This window comes from Phascolarctos cinereus, unplaced genomic scaffold, assembly GCF_003287225.1.
Source record: "Phascolarctos cinereus isolate Bilbo 61053 unplaced genomic scaffold, phaCin_HiC Scaffold_4;HRSCAF=312, whole genome shotgun sequence".
Taxonomy (NCBI): Eukaryota; Metazoa; Chordata; class Mammalia; order Diprotodontia; family Phascolarctidae; genus Phascolarctos; species Phascolarctos cinereus.
Window position 1 is genome coordinate 107,429,201 of NW_027555847.1, and position 22,160 is coordinate 107,451,360.

Genomic DNA, 22,160 nt, shown 5'->3' on the forward strand with positions numbered 1-22,160 from the left:
CTCTCTGTCTATATATCTATATCCTTTTATTTGTATGTATATGTGTATATACATATGCATGTGTGTTTACATGTTTATGAAGGTAGTATCTGTACACAGACATATTTCAGTAATCATAGATTTCTTTAAAAATTGTAGAGAGATGTTTTCCTGGAAGTTCATGTGTTTACAGTAGATTCTTGATCTGTGAATAATCAGAATAAATCCTTTCTTTCTTAGACATCTTCATACAAAGGCACACCATAAATTTACTAAGAGTAGTTGGAGGAACATAGTTCATCTTTAGCACAGTTTAGAAACATAGGCTTTAATCCATAAAAATGTTACACTCCATTTATGCGGACTAAATATACTTACTTCATTATATAAACTGGTGAAATGATCTTTTTTAATAGTTATTTTTAAAAGAACCTCTTAATTTTAAAACAAGAAACAGTTATATTCTTATATACTTAGAATGTTTGCGTTTAAGACTACTTCTAGGCTGCATGTTTAGATTTAAATACAAACAGACCTAAATAACTTATTTTTTATTATTATTGTCATCATCATCATTAACCTAAGAGAGAAAATAATGAAAGTGTCATGATTTCCTAAGTGAGAGAATGATATGGATTTTACATCAAGAACTACAAATAATCGGAACATAATAAATGCAAAGTTCCTTGCTACTTCTCATGAACCACTGAGGTCCTTGTCTTCTGTTATTGCATATCTGTAAGACGAGCAAAGTATTTGAATGAACTTCAGGGAAAGACGAGTACCACTTTAGTATTTTTATGTATATTTTTGCATTGAAGTTTCATGTTGGCTTACAACTGAGCATATTAACTTAAATTTGAAGATTTAAGCTGCAGTGTTTTTTCTTTGAGTTCTTGGTATATCAAACAGAGAATCTTATATAAAAAATCTGTTTCTTTATTCCACCTTTGGTGGAACCTTTGCTTTCTGTTCTTTTAAGGATGTATCCAACACTACAGTAATAGGATATGTTAGGTTGATGAAATAACCTTTTTTATTCAACTTGCTCAGAGATGTTCATACATCTATTTGAAATCTGCTTATATCTTATAAAGCTTTATTCTTAAAACAACAACAACAATTCAGCTCCCTGCACATCTCCACACTTTCATTTAAAACACATGTCTTTATATTGGTGGATGTTTACTTAAAAATGTGAGGAGTGTTTCTATTCCAGAGGTTTTGGTTTTTTTCTCCTTTTTAAATGGTGAGAAAGCAGACATTCAGACAGATAATTAAATGTTGTTTTTGTTCTCCCTTTTTCAGGCCATCCGCTGTACACTGGTAAATTGCACGTGTGAATGTTTCCAGCCTGGGAAGATTAACCTGAGGACCTGCGATCAGTGTAAACATGGATGGGTGGCACATGGTGAGGGAATTGCGGGCTTTACTTCCTGTTTTGATTTTGTGTGTGTGTGTGTGTGTGAGAGAGAGAGAGAGAGAGAGAGAGAGAGAGAGAGAGAGAGAGAGAGAGAGAGAGAGAGAGAGAGAGAGAGAGAACAGTTTCTGGGATAAAGAAGAGAGGTCCAGTTTTACTGGCATTGCCTCCAACTGTTGGTGGAAGCAGTTTGTTACCATTTCTGTGTGAGGCTCAAAGAGCATATTCTAGTCTCCAAGAAGTAACGCTATGCTAGCAGCTCTCAGCAGAAGGGCCAGATGTTTATAGTATGGTTGGTCTGCAGAGTTCATATTGCACATAGCAGCAGCCTTATGGAAACTCAAACATACCATGGTCAGCCTTTCAAAAGCCTGGATGTCAGAATGAAATTGGCAGATATTCTGGCTGAGCAAAAAGACTTCTAAGGCTGCTCACCCTTATAATAGGCTAAAGTAGCTGAATTCATGCCACCAGATGTTAAATTGAGAGTGGGGAGACAGAACGTGGGGCTAAGGAAGGGTAAGAGAGGAGAGGAGAAGATTTTTTGGCCCAGGTCCATGAAAATAATATGTAAAAATGAACCTTAATTTGTTGTAATATGAGGTAAAGGATACACAAAGAGAAGACTGAAATGTAAGTGGCTTTTTGCCAGGTAAACACGAAAATTCCACTACACGTAGCTTGATTGTATTATGTTCAGTGGAAGTCTATTACATACCATTATAGGAAAAGTAGAAACAGAATTCGTGGGTAGGGTTTTATTCACCTGGATTAGGGCAGGGAACAGAAGTGGAATGATTCTGATAAATAGTGTTCACAGAAGAAATCTATTCCTGAAATTATTCAGACATTCCAGGATATTGGCCCCAAGTGGGCATACTCTTCATTCCCTTGTAGTGCCAAGTATCCAGTAGGGTTGAATTTTAATAAATTTCCTGCTATTCTAGTAAAATCTCTAGTCTCCACACAGAACCTCAAAATGGTGTTCATCTATTGTTGCTTCCTGATTTCATGTCGTTATATATGTGTGTGAGATACTTCATTTATGTTAATGCAAAGTGATGGAGGAAGGGAATAAGAAATTGAAGGAAGGCATCCACATAGTATTTCCACAGGTGGAAATAGAATATTTGACAGAGATAGACACAATTCCATGTTACACACAGCAGTGGAATATGTTCCTGCTCACATAGCACCAGTACAATAACCTGTAACAACACTGGGCGCATTATCCTTGTAGTCCATGAGGTTGTCATTAGTTTCCTTTAAATGATATTTTATTTAGTGGTTCCCCTCCTAGCATGAATGAATAGATGTATCCTTTTGCTTTCCCTGCTGGCCTCCCAAACTCAGTTTACTACTTTTTGCTCAAGTATCAAGCCATATCACTTAAGCAAAAATGTTTAATTTCATAAAAACTGAGTATAAACACATTACCTGGTGGCATTTGGCCACATTTAATAGTTGGAGAAATGGATGAATTACAGTATTGTGAGCATTGAAACCCAATGGTTTTCTCTATCTGCCCATCAACTTTTGTTTCATTCAGTAGCCTACAGGATCCATTCTCCATTGTAAAAAACAAAACGCTTACTATCCTACAGATTGGTTGTTGTTTGGTATTCTAGTTTCATCTATGGAAGTTGCTCTGGCAAAGGAATAAATAAATTAACATTTTTTCCTCCTTGGCATAAATTATTGCTAAGAGAGCGACTATTTCCAAGATTATGTATGAGGCACATGACTCATACAAACTTTGTCTTACATTTTTTGTTATAACAAACCTTATACTTAGCATATCATGCATAGTTATTGTGTTTGTACACTACAGTCAACATGTATTTCCTCAGATTTGACCAGGATAAGTGGAAAAAAATTTAATTTCATTCTTTCCCTGTCTCTCACTTCCTTCCTCTTCCCTCTCTCTCCTTTTCTCTGTTCCCCTCTCCCTTCACTTTCTCCTCTCTCCTTCCTCTCTTTTACTTCCTTTCTACATACACATATATGTGTCTCTATGTAATTCAAAATATGCACATTCAGCTATGCAGATACCAAACTCTCCCTTCCCTTCATTACCACATACATGACAGTGAGTGGTTGGCTCCTAGCCTTTGAGTTGGCGGTAGGGTTGAGAGCGCCCACTTTTCTTGCCCCCAGCATTCAAACTAATTGCTTCACCCCCTCCCTTTACACAGAAACCCTGAAATCATGTCTCCAATTATTTCTGCTCTGAGGTGAAACACAGCAGTCTTCTTTGGTGCTCTCGCTCGCGCTCTCTCTCTCTCTCTCTCTCTCTCTCTCTCTCTCTCTCTCTCTCTCTCTCTCTCTCTCTCTCCCTCTCTCTCACACACACACACACACACACACACACACACACACACACACACACACGCATCCATGTCCTGGGGGAAAAAAAAAGAAAAGAAAAACAACAGTGTGACTTGGATTTTCTAGTAGGTGGTTTTATCTCAAAGTGGATGGGATGGAAACAAGACCACCAGAACCCAATTCATAGAAGTGTTTCAGAGAAGCCCTGAATACACCCCACCTGCTCTGGTGCTGTTAAAATATTTTTCTAAATTCTTGTTGCCAAGAAATTAAAAAAATTCAAATCCTAAATTCAGGTATTCCTTTAAAAAAAAGTTCGTATTTCAAAACCACATCCTGTGTAAAATCTTCTGAATATTTGTTTGGACCTTTTCACTAGATTCATCTTCCTTTCAAACAACATCCCTGCTTTCTGTGTTTTAGAATTTAAATTATATGACTTAGTGAAACAAGTCATATAGACTTGTATGTATTATGTGCATGTATATAATATATATCATATGTGATGTATATATGTATATTTCATGTGCATACTGGGTGTATGAGCTTATAAGTTCTCTAGAACAGTGAGAAACCTTCTTAATTTTTTGACCTTAATTGCTTTCCAGAAATTTTGAGAAAGACATTAAAAAGGCAACTGATTAATTCATTATATATTATAGCACCTGGTTTTTGAAATGATTCAGTGGGTATGGTTGCTCTTCAGAAATTACTTCCTTTAAACAGTTTGAAAAACTGTTCTTGAATATTAATAGGTTGTTCCCACTGAATTAATTAGGGATTGCCTACTTTTTTTTCATTAATGAATTTCAACTCTTAAGCTTTAATATGAAGCAGAATATTTTATGGTATACAAATTGAATTAAAACATTCTTTATGTGAATGCTAAGCTTTTCCAACCTGGATAACCTGAACTATAATGAAGAGTATAGGTCAAAAATTGTCTAGAAATGCAGTATTCTAATATATTTCGTCACTGATTTGTGCAGAGTCAATATATTAAGAGGAGCCCATTTCTAGGGTTGGAATTTTTGAAGAGAGGGCACCGTGCCACAGTTGGGTCATTTCACATGGCAATTGCTAGACTGTGGGTTTTTCTCCCGTTTTCCCTATATTTTGCTTCCTTCGTCTAAAATGATCTGATTCTTGAAAAATAAAGAATTCCTTCAATGTCACTTTTCTATTCAGAAGTACCAAAAGGAAGATATCAATATGAGAATATAGTTAAAGGGTTCCTTTTGTGTTCATAGGTAGGTTCTGTTGATCCTGATCCCTTGTTCTGCCAAGGTGTAATTCATGGGTGCACATCCATTTAGAGCTGGCAAGTACCATAGGAGCTTGTCTAATCCAAGCCCCTTATTTCACAGATGAGTAAACTGATGTCCAGAGAAATTGAGCAATTTGTCCATGGTCAAATAGATAGAAAATGGTGGAACAATGATTCAACCTAGGTCTTCTGACTTAAGAATCAGTGATCTTTCCACTATTATACAATCCTTCCCCTCATGACCACCACTACCTGTTCAGTATGCCATTTTTAGCACATATACACTATAGAAGGGTTTGAAACTTGTCATTTATATATGCTGAAATTCCAAGTAGTACTACCTACCTTTTCTTCCTTTCACTCTCCATTGAAATAAAATTCTGTGACTCAGAACAGGAAAACTAGCATCAGTATCTGCATTACCAAACATTTCTTTACCTTAAAAAAAGTATTCACTCAGAATTACTTTAAATAATGATCTGTGATGATTAAAATTGTTTTTATTTATATGTAGTTTTCCAGAAAAATCTCTGTTTTGTAAAGTAAAATATACCTGTTACCTCAGCCACTTCATAATAGGATCTGGATCTATAGGTTAAATTGTGTAACCTGTAGATTAAGTGGTATTTCTGGAGTTTTCATGACCTCCTTTTCCTCTTGCACTTTCCAACTTAGATATAGCCATGGTCTCACAGGTATGGATCAGAGGCTTTCCACATTTCGTGCTGTATAATTCTTGTTGACTTTATTATTTTTTTTTTGTAAATACTCCATGAAGGATTAGAAGTTTTCCTCTGGTATTTTAATTTTTAATATTTAGTAAGCATCAAGGCATTACTTGGAATATCACTTTTATTCTTTCTCAGTTTTCTCTCTAACTCATCCACTTTCTTTTTTTCAGGCATAGAAGTCCTTGGTTCTTTTATGTAATTTCCTGGTCCTAGTCATTATACACTATATCATCTTTCCTTTGCCCTGTCTTGCATATTTCTATTGGCTCACCTGCAATTTTTATTCTTTGAGATAACAGTTCACTTTTCATTAATGCTTTGAGGTTTACAAAGTACTTATTCTGCAGAGGAAAATGAACTTGTCCAGTGTCTTAGCTAGAGACTTGTCAGAGCCAGGAATTGAACCCAAGTTTCCTGACCTCATTTCTACAGTCTCACCAACACACTATGAGATGAGATGATGGCATTTCCTTTTACAGGAAATGGAAACCAAGAAAGTTTAAGTGATTTATATAAACTTTCAAAGCTAGTAAGTGTAAGTCAAGGATTGGAACTCAGGTACTCTTACTTAGGTTCCAACAGTCTTTCTACTGGCCATGATATGCCCTGGTTTATAATACTTCATATTTCATTGTGGTTGTCAGTCCAAATGCTAGCCATGCCCAACATAAATGAAGCCATGGGTATTGCTAAGGAGATAATTCATAATGAGAATCACACATTTCCAATTTATAACCATTTGTGAGAATCTAGATTCAATTTGATTTGTTTCAGTATGGCATATAGGTTCTCCATCTATAAGAAGTCTTATTTTCTAAATCAAGGAATTAATTTAGTATGACATTTCTCTTATTGAAACAAAACAAAATATAACTTTTGAATTCCTTCAGGAAACAGGATTCAAATAGCAAGATTTAAATAAGACACTTGGTGTTTGATACCATAAATTTTCACTCACGAGGAGTATTTGGTAAATTAGTGGGGAAATCAGAAAATGGCTCATTTAGAAAAGTAAGTTTTGTCAACACTAAGATAACACTTTGATAACACTAAGAATTTTGATTTATCACGTGCCTTACTGACATAGCAACAAATAATTGTGTTTGCCTTAAACTATCATTGTTATTTGAGCCTAATATGTTGCTTAATAAAGAAAGAGTTATTCATTTTTAGTTTCTCATTTGTGGCCTTGGATATTAAAGAATATGCAAACAGAATACAGTCTGTGGCAGATCCTACCCAACTACAAAGGCTTTGATGAAGAATCAGTTTTGGATGGAGTGTCTTCATCTGAATACTAGCCTAGTTAAGTGCAGAGAGTCTCATTACCAGAAGTTTGGCAACAGCAGCAGCTTTACAGATTACTAAGGTAGAACATGACCTCTTCTAGGGAAGGGGAGGAGACCTAAACCAAAGAAACAACTCTGTGTTTCTTTGTTTGCTTAAAGTAATAAAGACACTTAAGGTGCTTCAGTAAAGTGGTAAGTCATTCGAAGACTAAACATTTATTAAGTATTTTCTAGGTGTCAGGCACTGTGCTAGGCTCTGGGCAAAAGTGGAAAGGCCCCTGTCCTCCAGGAGCTTGCATTCCCTGCCCCACCACTTAGTAGTATTTTATTTTTTCCAATTACATGTATAGTTTTCAACATTCGCTTTTGTAAGATTTTGAGTTTCAGATTTTTTTCTCCCTCCATCCTTTCCTTTCCCCCTTCCCTAAAATGGCAAGCAATCTGATATAGGCTATCCATGTACAATCATATTAAATATATTTCTGCATTAGTCATGTTGCGAAAGAAGAATCAGGACAAAAGGGGAAAACTACGAGAAAGAAGAAACAAACAAAAAAAGAGAAAATAGTATGCTTCCATCTCCATTTAGACTCCATACTTCTTTTTCTGGATGTGGATAGCATTTTCTATCATGAGTCTTTTGGAATTGTCTTAGATCATTGTATTGCTTAGAAGAGCTAATCTATCATAGTTGGTCATTGCACAGTGTGGCTGTTACTGTGTACAGTGGTCTCCTGGTTCTCCTCATTTCACTCAGCATCAGTTCATATAAGTGTTTCCAGGTTTTTCTGAAGTCTGCCTACTCATCATTTCTTATAGCACAATAGTATTCTGTTGCATTCATATACCAAACTTGTTCAGCCATTCCCAACTGATAGGCGTGCCCTCAATTTCCAATTCTTTGCCACTACAAAAAGAGCTGCTATAAATATTTTTGAACAAGTAGGTCCTTTTCCCTTTTTTATGATCTCTTCGGGTTACTGATTCTGGAGAGCAATTTGGAACAATGCCCAAAGAGCAATAAAGCTGTGCATAATCTTTGATCGAGCTTACATTCTCTTGAGGAAGCAAACACACACAGACACACAGACAGATAGAAACATATGCACATGCACACACATTCTTGGAAGAAACTAAAGGATTCTAAGAGGTCAAGATGAGTCAAGTAATAAGCATTTCACGTACCTACTTTGTGCTTGTCACTTTGCTAAGCCATGGTGAATATGAAGAAAGGCAAAAACAATCCCTGTACTGAAGGAGCTCACAATCTAATGGGGGAGACAAACATATCTATAGATACATATATCTATAGACTACACTTATAGATTATAGAAAAACCTATAGATTACATGTATAGCTATATGTAAGATACTTATAGATATAGAGATACAGATGTGATAAATTGGGGGTGATCTCACAGAGATGTCACTACTATTAAGGGGGACCAAGAAAAGCTTCTTGCCGAAGGTGGCATGTTAATTGAGATTTGAAGGAAGCATTCAAGACATAAGGAATAGCTAGATGGACACGGAAGTGACAAATAAATTGCAATGTATGGGGAATGGGAAAAATATCATATTGGTCTTATCAGTGAGGAGGTGAAAGTGGAGTAGCATCTGCTAAGGTTGCAATGATAAGTTGGAGCCCGGTTGTGAAGCAGAGAAATTTGTGTTTGGCCCTAGTGGTGAAGAAAACCAATGGAGTTTATTAAGTAAGGGGTAGATCTCTTTGGTTGTTGGTGAAATATGGATTGGAGTGAAGAGAAGCTTGAGGCTGGTAAATCAGTTAAGAGGCTATTGTAATAATTCAGGCAAGAGGTGATTAAATTCTGTGCTAGGGAGGCCACTGTGTGAATACAGAAAAGGAGAGAGATGAGGGACTGGAGACAAAATTGCCAAGATCTGGCAGTTGTTGGATTATGTTAGCTTAAGAATTGAGGACGACACAGAAATTTCAAAACTGGGTTTTCTGGAAGGATGGTAGTTGCCTTCACAGAGATAGGGAAGTTTGGAAAAAGGATAGGTTTTAGAGAAAAGATAATGAATTCTGTTTTGTACATGTTGGGTTTGAGATGCATATGGAATTTCTAGTTTGAAATTTCCAGGTAATATTTGTTGATAGAGAATTACAGTTTAGGAGAAAAACTTGGCCTGGATGACAGATGATAATTAAAGCCATGGTAAACCATGTGCTTACCTAGTAAGAAAGTAAAGAGGGAAGAGAAGAGGGTCCATGGCCGAGCCTCAGAGGTACCTCCCATAGTTGGGGGCATAGTATAGATAATAATTCAGCAAAGGTGACTTAGAAGAAGCAGTCAGGTAGGAAGAGAAGCAAGAAAGCAGGATTATGAAAACTTAGAGGAGAGAATGTGGTATCCAGGAGGAGTTATCAGCAATGTCAGATGCCGCAGAGAAATCACAAAAGATGGGGATTAAGGAAAGATGACCAAATTTGACAATTAGGTTATTTAACTTTGAAGAGAGCTCTTTCAGTTGAGTGATGAATGTCAGGGGCTAGATTAGAAAGCATATTGGACAGAGTCCTGGAATTTTGAGTCAGTGGACCTTGTTTGAAAATCCAGCTTCACTATTTACTTGCAAGTCATTTAACCTCTCTGGGCCTCAGTTTCTTCATGTGTAAAAATGAGACAGTTGGAATGAATAACCTCTAAGGTCCTCTCTAGTTTTCAGTCTATGATCCCATGAACTCCATTGTAACCTTAGTTCCAGAGTATTTAAAAAAAATAGCTCCATATTAAGCCAAAATGTGACAAATCCCCCCACCCAGCCACATAATTGTGGCATTTTTCATTCACCTACAGATGACTCACATTAATATTTCTGTTGTTTCTTCTGGAAAAGACTTACTTGAAACATTTAAGGATATTCCTTCTTCATTTTCTATGCGTGTTTTCTCTTCCATTGTGGCTCATGTGTGTGAGGTCAGCTTTACACTAGAAAATTGAAGCAGAGAAATGATACACTTATTCAAATTATTCAAGACAAGTCCTTTCCCTTACCACTCTTCCACCTTCCTTCTGTTTTATCTAAAAATATTACAGAAATGAAAGTGGCATCTTAACATGGGATTGTGGTTTAGCAGTATGAAGTCACTTGAGACATATTTTCCCCGACAATTCAATTGTAAGATACCCTAAGCAAGGCATTATGTCCAGCATCTATGGGTGTTCCATCCTAAGTAATGGACAGCTATGTGGGAGGCAATTTCATGTTTGACCTCAGCATTGTATAACCCGTGAACTTTGTACTATACTTAGAATCAAATGTTTCTTGGCTTTTAGATTTCACAAGTTAGCTCTTCTTTCTGAGTTTTACTGAACTTCACTACTTAAGTACTACAGGGTGTAACAGCTTTCCATCTGTCTTTACCATTCTATCTAAGAAATGAGTTTAGTTAGTAAACTCAAACTGTATACAGTTGGGTTAGATCTGCATCTTTATTTCTAAGCAATATATGGTAGAATTTCTCAATTGTGCCAATTCCACTCCTGGAACCATTAGCTTTGGGTATTTCATTGACATTTTTTGTTAGTATGTTTGAGTCAGTGTATCTTGAGAGAACTTAATAGCATGCAATAAAACTAGGAATTTTTTAGTAGATAGTACAGAAAGCTTTTTGTTGATTCCTAAAACGCTTTCAATGTATTGCTTATGAATTCCACAAAACATTTTTTACATAGTAGGTTTGCTTTGCTTATGAAAATGTTTATGCCCCCCTTCTAGTTGCATAACATTCCCCTTTGCTTACTGAATATAAGAGCAACAATCAGCAGAAATAAAGCAATGATTTCCTTTCCTACCTGCCAATTCAGCCTGCACAGTCTCCCACAATAGACACTCCTCTGTCACAAGCTTGGAGGCGTGACATTAGTGTGACTTTGTTATTCCAAGTGACTCAGCAACATTTTCTATATGATAATTTTTAAAGTTGTCATGAGAGGGACAAGAAAGAGTGAAGGTGCCTGACCAAGAAGAAAGGATGAAAGAAAGGTAATGCTATCAATATATTATTTTTCCTAAGCTTAGTTGTGGACTCTTTTCACTGATGAGTTTCTGTTTCATTCTCTTGGGGAAGAGATGGTCTTTAAAAAGCATGTATGACTTTTAGAATTACATGGTTGTGTTCCTACTTCCAGTTTTAATCCTTTCCCATCCTGCCATTCATTTTTTCCATATTTTTTTCCCACATAGAGACTAAGTCAAATAAATCCAGAGTTTAGTTATTGCAAAGTAGAGTCCAGTTAATCTATAATATAACGATCACAGTTATTACAGTAACAGTTATACCTCCCACTTACATAGTGCTTTAAGACTTACAGGGTTCTTTCCACACAACAATCCTATTGTAAAGCTTTTAATACAAATATTATTATCCTCATTTTACAGATGAACTAAGCCACAGAGAGGTGAAATACCTTGTCCACAATTGACAGCCTCTAGGTTCTGACTGGAAATACAATTTTTTCTGGGACCACAAGAAACATGTGAAGATTTGAGTGGGCCGCAGTGGTGACCAAGTGTCTTACAGAGTAGGAGGGTTAAGGAGTGATGCTTTCTGTAATATAATTTTTCTGCTCTGTAGACTTTCTCTACTCTCACTCCAACAGACTATCCTCTGTAGTTTCAGAGAGCAATTTGAAAAAAAAAATTACGGCCTTCATCTAGCTAGATAAATTAATTTTTAGCTGCTGAAGCAGCTCGAGTGAGACATGTGGGTTAGGGTACTTCAGCAGCCAAAGTCCTTTTTTTTTTCTCTTGACTTACATTTATGTTAAAAAGCAACAACAAGGTTGTTTTCTGGACTGAGAGGGGAGGAGCCCTTCTCTGCTTGACCCAAGGGCATGATGCCCTCTTTTAGCTCATTCTTTTTTACTCCCTTGACCACAGCTGATAGTTTTTAAAAGGACAACTTCTACACAAACACTAACCTTTTCTATTTGATTAATGAATCAAATATGTTGACTCCCCATACTTCTCGGTGTTATTTTTTTAACTTCTTCATCTGCACTGTGATGCTTCATGTTCTTTTTTAGGACTCCTACTTGGGTCTTTCTATTTCTACCCAATTCCTTGCCCCATTTTGTACATTTGAGTTGCTTCCTAGGGAACAGTCATTTACTCTGCATCATTAACATGACTCTAGGAAGCTTTGTACTCCAAATTCCATTTATCCATTAGGCCTGGGCCAAGTATGGGGGAGACACGGCTATGCCATAGTTTGTGTGAACAAAGATCTGGATATTTTAGTAGATGGCTAACAGTATGAATCAGAAAGAAAAGAAAAAGATGTGGGTCTTAATCTATGTGAATAGAGGAATAACCTGCAGAAAAAAAGGAGGTGATAGTCTTGACACTCAGCTGTGGTCAGACCCTAGCTGGGGTATTGTGTTCAGGTTCAGGGATCATATTTTAGGAAGCATATTGACAAAACTGCATTGTATTCAAAGGAACATGGTCAGGGTACCAAGAGGATTGAAGACAATGACAAAGGATTAGGGTGAATAAACTGGGTTTATTAGCTTGGAAGATAAGAAGTTGACTTGGGGGAGAATATGATAGCTGTATTCAAGTATTTGAAAGGCTATTATATGTTAGGGGGAATATGCTTGTTTTACTTGGTTTCATAAGGAAAAAAATCATGCAATCCGTAAGTTTCAGAAAGAGCACTTTACCTTCCTGCCAATTAGAGATGTCCAAAACACAATAGCATGCCTCAAGAGACAGGGAAGATATTTAAACCAAGTCTCAATGACTATTTGGGGGGATTTTGTTGAGGGAATTCCTTCTAAAGTATAAGCATGACTTGGAGCAATGAATAGAATTTTCAGAGAGGAAAAATATCCCAAAGATTCTAATTGTACCGTATTGAATAGCCTCCCCAGAAGTAATAAGGTCTTCAAGTGAAGACTGAATGGCTGCTGATCAGGAATGTAATAGAGAAGATTCCTATTCAAGTTTGAGTCAGATGATTTCTGAAATCTCTTCTAACTCTAAGATTCTGTGAGATAGGTAAGAGGAAATTATAGAACCTTTCTAGCATGATTTTGAGATGAAGAACACTTAGTTGAAAAGAGGTGGTTGTTATGAAGTGGCACTACACTTAAAACCTTTTAGAGTTTTTCAAGATTACAGTATTAAATATGGGAACTCACACATTTTGAATCTCCTCTCTTTTCCACTCCCCCAGTTTTATCACATAAGTGATAAATTATCTCTTTTCTTTTACCCCTAAGGAAACACTCTCTTTGTTGGACAGTAGCTTAGATTAGATGATTGTGTTCCATTGGTAATGGAATTGGTGATTATCACCCCAGTGATGTTGGCTCTATTTCATGCTTGCCCAGTACACCAAAAAGTACTGATTTAAGCTTTTGTTTGAACAGAAATAGAAAGTGACTGGGCCTGAAAATCACATTTTGAGAACTCCACAATAGGTCATTTGAGTTGTAGGGATACTGACTTATTGAGTTCTTAATGTCCATTGCCCAGAGTAGTAGGGTTGTAGACAAAGTTAAAGCCACATTTGCCTGTTTCAACACCTCTAATACTGCTCATGAAGTGCTTTGATGGGCTAACCACTTTATCATTTTATTACATTTTATTACATCATAAATTTTTATATCTTGCTAACGATCCTACAGGAAGCTTAATTGTTTATAGGAACATCTTAATTAACTGTAGTTCACCAGGTTAAGCAGAGCACAAATTGGAGGAGTTATAAATGAAACAAATTCCTTGTCTTCACCCTGGAAGATCCTGTCAGGTAAAACTGCAGGAATTTGGTGGATCAAAGGTACCAAGAGTGTCTTCCTAACATAGTATTAATGCTCTTAAAGGTACCATGTTACTGACTTCCCCTCTATATTATCCATACAGAACAAGGAAATCACTGGATAAAAAAGTACAGTAAAGTAACTCCAACTATTTCATATATTTACAATTGATTCCCACAAGACTTCAGTAGACTCATAGTGTAATGCATTGTATTCTGTCTCTTGCCAGTTTTTTTAAAACTAGAAGTGTGTTCTTGTGAAGTGTACCTTTTAAAATCCTCAGTCATTTCTGAAATTAAATCTATAATTGAGCATGGTATAGTGAATAGAGTGTTGGACTTGGAGACAGAAGTTATGAGTTTATATTCCTCCTTTGACACTGACCCCAGGCAATTGAGTTAAGCTCTGTAAGCCTCAGTTTCCTCATCTGCAAAAAGGAAGGTGTTGGCCTTGATAATATCTGAGGTCCCTCCCTGCTCAAAAATCTGAGATCTTATGATCAGAGGTCATATGGCCAAAATGCCTTTAAACTGGCTCATGTGAAGTATTGGAAGCATTGATGCTACAGCTAGGTCAAAGAATCATGGTTGGTTAGTCATCGGCATCCAGAAGAGGGTCCCAGTGCTAGGGTGTGTGTTTGCAGTGCTTCTCTGCTCTGTGATATGCATTGGTGCATGAGAGATGCCACAAAATTGGATTATTATACCCTTAAATGTCATTCATGAGCTCGTGCAAATATGGAGCCATCTCATTGGAAGTACACAATTTTTTTATGATTTGCTTTTTCACCATTATGTTGGTTGGTAAGCACCTTCACTAGTACCTAACCCCACTGATAGTCCTCTATCTTAATTTTTCAGCTGTTTACTTTCAACATTTTACTATTTCTTTCCATCTGTTTTCAGAGGGTTAACAACAAAAAAAATGAATTAAAACACTCCCATCTCTCCTCTCTGGGCATTTCTTTGGCTGTCCCACATGCCTGAAATGTCCTCCCTCCTTTGCTCTGACCACTATTCTGGCTTTCTTTACATCCCAACTAAAATCCCCCCTTCTACAGGAAGCCTTCCCCAATCCCTCTTAGTTTCAGTACCTTCCCTCTGCTAGTTATCTGCCATTTATCTTAAATATTTGTTTGCTTGTCTCCCCCATTACATTGTAAGCTCCTTGAGAGTAGGGTCTGTCTTTTGCCCCTTTTTGTATCAGCTGCACTTAGCAGAGTGCTTGGCACATAGGAAGCACTTAATAAATGTTGCTTGATTGATTGAATAGAAAGACATACATAATAACCCAAGTGTTATTTTGATAGGTAGGAGCTAAATCTTGCAAACATTAATTGATACCCCTCCAAGACTCTCTTGCCTTTTAGGGGTTTTATTCTGAAGTAAAGGCCTGAGTTAAATAGTTCCATTTCTATTAACCATAGTGATAATAATCATAGCTAAAATTTATGATGTTTTGGTAAGATTTTCCAAACACTTTCCAGATATTAATGCATTTGATCAAGTTATACTCTTAACTCTCCCTTTACCTTCAACTTTGTGAAAGTAAATATTCCTTTCCACTCACTTTTGGCTTTTCATGTGTTCCAATATCAGTGGGGGGAAAAGAGGGGAGGGAGGGAAGAAGAGAGAAAGAACCTACCAACCCTAACATTAAAAGAAAACACCTGTTTGGTTTGTAGAAATTGGCCGGGGAGGTCTTTTTCCTGACAGGCCAAAAGCGACCATCACAGGGGCCCCTTAAACAAAATCAGTTATTTTTTTCTCCTTTCTTTATTTCATGTGAGCATTGGCAGAAACTCTGACAAGCAGTTCTTCATATTTTATTATGTTCTCATCTGGCAGAATCTCTGTCAGGCAAAAACCTTGTCAGCGGAAAACCTGTCGTAGGATCAGAGGAGACAAAAACAGGTGTCACACAGGCAGTCAAAACTGAAGGGAAAAAAAAGATTAGGCTAAAGAGAGAGAGGCAGACAATTACATTAATGCCATTGCTTTTATCTTATGGATGTGTGTTATTATCTCGGGGTGCTGAGTGCGCAATTGCCTCAAAGAAAAGTAGACAGGAGACAAGGGGAAACTTGATAGTTATTAACTGAAGAGGCAGTGTGTCAAAGCTGGATGGGGTTCAAAGTTTTGCAAAGGGAAAAAAAAACTGCAGACAGCAAGCAGCGTCTGTGTGGTTCTCCTTTCGGCTACATAAACCTAGTAGCAGTCTAAATTTTTCAACTTGGAAACAGATCATAGAGAGAAAAAATAATGAAAGATTTCATTCAGAGGTTTTTTAGTAACATTTATGCTATATACATGCAACTGAAGCATCGTCTTTGCTATTATAAAATATTGCGACAATGTGAGGCATGGTGAGGCATGAAGACGGGCATTTGTCAGTTCAGCTGTGTTGTTTGGATATGTTTAAAACACCTATTATCAACACACTTTTAATTAAAAAAAAGCTATTAAGAAACCCTTTTACTAAGTGTGAACATCTGTACATGCAAGCTGTAAATTAGGAGATCACATATGTGTGCCTCAGTCAGAGACTAAATGAATTTGGCAAATGGTTTCTATTACTGGTCTTTAAATACTGCAAAAATCTCAAGAAAAGTTGCATAATTTTAAATTTTGAAAATAATTTCTCTCACTGTCTTTTACTAGTGCCAATTAATTGGGATTTTTTTCCCCAATGATCATTATTATTTCCATAATGAGAATTAAAAGAACTGGCCAACGTTACTGATATTCCTTTCTATTTGTTTACACTGTTGTAGAACTTGAATGTTTTCCTCAAAGTTTTGATTCTACTTCATGCCAGAAGGAACAGATATATATGCTACTTCCATGGGCCTGAACCCTAAGTGATTTACAACTGCTTGTTTTCACAAGTCATATAAGTCAGACTCTAAATGGAAGGAGAGGTTTAACATTTAGCTTCTGTTTCTTGAATCTCAGATTGATCACACTTCTCATTTTCAGGTATAAGAGCCATAGAACCATGTTTCCTTGGTTGTGATCATTAACTCATTCTATCTATTTAAAATGGTGTTTCCCTTCTTTTCCATTTACCCTTCTCCCCATAACTCAACTCACACTCTGATCTGATGAGGAAATTCTTAGGAAGTTTTGTTTGTTTGTTTTGTTTTTTAAATCCCTCTGAGATTGCAGAGTACTGCAGCAGTTTGATACTTCAGAAATACCCTGGGCAAATCCAGCAGATCAGAAGAAAAGACACATCAGTGTTATAAGCATGTGTATGTGTGATAGGTTGGAATTTGGGAATGGAAGAAATGATTAACTATGTTTCAGAATGATATCTCAGAGTTAGCAGCAAGAATGGAGGGAGCTTTGGACCCAAGAGTGTGGTGTACGTAGTGGAAGGAAAAAGTGAATGCTATTCTAGACTTGAGTTTTCCCTATAAGATGCTAGTAGCTATACCAGAATTTTTCCTAACACAAAGTATTCCCTTCATATGTTTGGTAAATTGGGTTGCAAATGCAGTTGTCCCTCTAAAATGAGGCTACACCTCTGGGAGGCTTCCCTTGTTGGGTGTGACCTATTTTAAGAAAATACAGCATACAAAAATTAGAATTTGCAGAACAGATAAATTAAGAGGTTATTATTTTGATTTCTAAATGATCCTATGCTTCAAGGCAGAACTTTTTTTCAAGGTCCCTTTAAGCTGTGAACTTCCTTTTGTGTATTTTAAAATGGGGTCTGATTTATAAATCCTCATTTTGCATTCAATTGAGAAAAATGTGTGTGGAATAGCAAGGCATATTCCTTAGCCATCTCTTCTCCTATCCTTGGTAACTAGAGAATGAATGGGAGAATATGGAAAACACCTCTAATCCACTACTTCATTTTACCACAGGGTTCAGGCAGTCCTCACTAAGTGACTTCATAGAGCTGGCATCAAGGTTTCTCATCTACTTTTGAATTTTCTTTTATTTCCCTTGACCTTCCTTTGGTGGAATTCTAAATGAGCAGTAATCATTACCAAAAGGGGAAGGGGAAGGAAGATGGGGAGTAGGAGGAGGAGAAACTAAAGGTTTGTTTAAGCTACAAGCTACTGAATATCCAAGAGTTGACTGTGGGTGGCATGTGCCATGCTTTTAAAAATAATTAATCTGTTATGTCTTCCTCATTCAGATTTTAATGATTCTCAAACTTTATTGTGAGGACTTTATTATGTATAAAACATGTGGGGTGGGTTTGGGGGAATCATATTTGAAATATTGAATTTAATATATTCACAATAGGAGCTCAAATTCTCCCTTAGGCTAATTGTGGGCTACCATAATGGCTAAAGGTGAGTTATTCTCCCATACTCAGTAATCAAAACCTGTTATTTCATTTATGCGAAAACCATTTTGTGCTAAGAGAAAATGCCAATGCAAGTAAAGTAAGGCTCAAACAATACCTGCTCTCTGTTCCCAATACTGATGACCACCAAGGCTTCCAAAATAATTCAAATCAATTAAACAAATATCTATTTGTAATCCTAAAAGTAAAAAATACAAACTCACAAATAGTATTTTGCCACTTAGAAGCACTTCTCTTACATCAGTTCTATGAATAGAATGCTAGCCACAAAGCTGTGGATTCAAATCTAGTTTCTGACATTTAGTAAATCTGTAAACATTGTGCAAGACTTTCAGTGTCTCTGGGCTTTTCAGGTTCCTTTTGTGTAAGGTGGAGATAATACTACCTGTACATCCTAACAGACCATTCACTGTGAGACTCAAATGAGATAGTGCATATAGGATACATCACAGACTTGAGAAGATTATGTGTGACTTTCACGTCATGTGACAAACAAAACTGAGGACTAGACCTTTTATCTCCACCTCTCAAAACTCTCCAAAATAGGAATTATGAGCAAAAAACCTCAAACAATTTTAGCTGCTTTCATCATCTAGGACACTAAGAACCCTAATGAAAAAGCAATCCAATGAACAATAATGAAAGCTAATTCTCAGTTCCTAACACGTGCCTTCCCTACCACCTACTAATTTCCTGCAGAGCTGCACAAGCTGATATATGGCTTTGCAACAGAACTCAGCTCTACCTCTAGCCCTGACTCCCAGTGCCAAGGAAAACCAAAAGTAGCTTATCCTGGCTAGCATCATAGTATAACATTATCTGTGCTGCACTAGAGCTCAGCCAGAGAACTGAGGAAAAGAGGCAACCTGTGCTCTGTGTGTGTGTGTGTGTGTGTGTGTGTGTGTGTGTGTGTGTGTGTGTTGCTCCACTAAATCTGAGGCAAGGAGCCAAGGATTCAGCTGGCACAAGTTTTTTTTTTAATCTCCTAAAGGCACTTGAGGTAGAGACTGAGGCCAGTAAAATGTGAGTTGCACAACATGGGAAGAGGCAGAGACAACTTTGAGGTCCAATCCCTAGGGAAATCACAAGGGAAAGAGTCAGAAAATGAGCAACAGGAGAACATAAGGGGAAAAATATCCCTGAAACTACCAAAAATCTCAGGAGGAAGAAAACCTAGTGACATTGAGCACAAATAGATAAACCAACAAGGAAAGTATTAACAAAAACTTCCAAATCAGTTAAAATAGTCCAGATTTCATTGAATAAAGATTGAAAGATAAAGTGAAAAAAAAATCAATACCTCATGAGGCAGAGCACCCAAAGGATTCTCAAGAGAGGATAGAACCATGACTGAATGTCCCTGAGTGGTTTAAAGAGAAATAGGAATTATAGAAGCAGAATTTCTTGTACAGTGGAAGTAATTGGCAGAACAGAAAAACCTGGATCCATACTGCCAAGTCTCTTCAAAGGGAGAGAGAGAGAGAGAGAGAGAGAGAGAGAGAGAGAGAGAGAGAGAGAGAGAGAGAGAGAGAGAGAGAGAGAGAGAGAGAGAGAGAATAGCTGATAGGTTATTATCAAATACTCAGAAATGAAGGAAAATCTGGAAGAAGAAAATCAAAAAGCAGAATTGTTAAAAGAAAACATCTTTATACAAGGAAAAAATATTGATCTCAAATATAGGAGGCATAGAGAAAAGTTAAGGAGTATAGATCTCCCTGAAGAATATGACAAATCAAACAAACAAGCAAATTATACATTATGATGCAAGAAATAATACAAGAAAAGTGTACAGAACTTTGAAGCACAGAAAACATAGTATCAATTGAAAGAATCCACTTGTCCCCTCTAGGGATAAAACAAACAAACAAAAACACTGTGTTGTAAAAAACTCCCAAGTCACAAATTCAGTAACATAATAAATTCTTAAAGTGACCAGGAGAGCAATCTTCAGATGCAAAAGAAAAGCAATTTGAATAACACATGACTTTTCTGTACTTACCAACAACTGCTGGAGGGATTGGAATGATGTGTTCTGGAACAGATGGACTAAATGATCTACCCTACAAACTTGAGCCTAACCATAAAAAAAAAAGACCATTGTTTAATTTTTGTAAAAGAGGTATTCAGAGCATTCCTAGATAGAAAACCATACCTGAATAAATTATTTGCTTTTTAGATACCTCAGATAACAGAAATACAAGAAAGGAAGTCAAATACATTAACCAAGGACAGAAACAGTAACAATAGAGACACCTTTAAGAAACTTCTTTCCAAAGGTATACAAGAAGAAAAAAGTGAAAGCAGAGGGCATATAGAAGTGATGTTGGAAAAACAGCCCTGAAACAATATTTTGTGACTAACACAGTTATCGTATGCACTAAAAAGGACAGGAAAGAGAGAAGACAGAGAGGAATATGTAATGTAACCTAAGTAAGTCAGAGGTTAATAAAGGGAAAATAATTAGTCTCTCAGGAAGAAGAAAGTTTATAGGAAAAAGGTAGGGACTGAAACAGGGGGAAAGAAAAGGGAAATATTATTTTTTGGGGGGATAAGGGACAACACTTATTAATGTACCCAAGGCAGAAGAGAGGGAGATTCTATAAAGGGAAATAGGGACCTTACAATAGGTATACTCTATAAAACCCTCTGATTACAAGGACCACCCTTCCTACCTCAGGACAAGGGCAATCAGAGCTCCTGGGGGCAACTTGACATACGAAAGGGTGGGAAGATATGGACCAAGAATGGAGATTTGTGGCAAATGGGAGGAAAAAAATGACCAAGGGGAGGGCAAAGGTTAAAAATGAAATATACAATCTGGGACATAAGAAAATTCATGCCACAGGACAATATCCTCTTTATCACATTCAGGAACCTGGTATTTCTAAGAGTGAAGCACAATAGAAAAAAGGGTTAGGGGATAAGATCTACAAGCCAATAAGATAGAAATTGTTTGTAAGAGGGAATCCAAAATAGTTACCTTAGAAGCTTTGGGTTTTTTGATGGATGCAGAGACTAAAGACAGACTAAATAAGTATAAAGGACATGAATTAAAGAATAAAAGTCCAGAATAGACAGAAAAGGAAGATAAATAATGAAAAGAGCAATGGAAAGAAATCCCTTTTTAGGAAAAAAAGTGTGGAAAATGAAGTTTTAAAAACTAAGGAACAAAAGTTGAAGGAGAGAAGATGAAGGAAGATTTTCCTTACTTAATTGAAAGGCAGAGAAGAGGGGAAGAATTAAATAACTAGATAAAAGAATGAAAAAAAGGGAACTGAGGAGTTAAGTAAAACTCCAAAGCAGGATAAAGGGGTAATAAATGGGGAGCGGTAGACTAAACCAAGCTTCTTAAACTTTTTCTAGTTACAGTTTAAGAAGTGCTGACTAATAGGTAAGAAGAAGAGATCCTTGAAACAGATTAAGCTGGAAAAATTGAAAACAAATATTCTGTTTATAGAAAAAGAGGGGAAACCCTAATTTGGAGGGGGAAGCAATATTGGAAACAAATGAAGGAAAATAATAGACTACACTTAGAACTACAGACGTGAATGGATTAAATAATCCAATAAAATGAAAAAGAGTTGATAGGATGGATAAGAAAAAACCTCACATTCTGTTTTCTTACAAGAAACACACATTAAAAAAAAAGACATATACAAAATAAAAACAAAGTACTGGAATGAAATTTACTATGTATTATATGAATCCAAAAAACCAAGACTTGCAATTTTCCTTTGAGACAAAGCAAAAACAAATATTCACAATATAAAAATAAATAAGAAAGGAGGCATTGTACTTGAAGAAACCATAAGTGGCAAACCAATGTCTATTAAACTTATATATTTCAAATACCTTAGCATATGAATTCATAAAGAAATTTACTGAGCTACCAGATGACATAGATAACAATATAACCATGGACAGAGATTTCAGTGTCCCTCTCAGTTTTAGATAAGATTTTGTTGTTCAGTCGTTTATTCACGTCTAACTCTTTGTGACCCTATGAACCATTTCACATTAACACTGT

At 36.5% G+C, this 22,160-nt stretch overlaps 1 protein-coding gene across 2 annotated transcripts in view; it reads left to right on the plus strand.

Annotated features, from left to right (window-relative positions):
* The window catches only part of BNC2 (basonuclin zinc finger protein 2), a 523,407-nt gene that overhangs the window by 344,906 nt on the left and 156,341 nt on the right, over positions 1 to 22,160 (plus strand). For both annotated transcript variants that reach the window (XM_078152484.1, XM_078152485.1), the window contains one exon: positions 1,288 to 1,390. In XM_078152484.1, the coding sequence (XP_078008610.1) occupies positions 1,288 to 1,390 (103 nt within the window). The remainder of the gene's footprint in view (positions 1 to 1,287; positions 1,391 to 22,160) is intronic.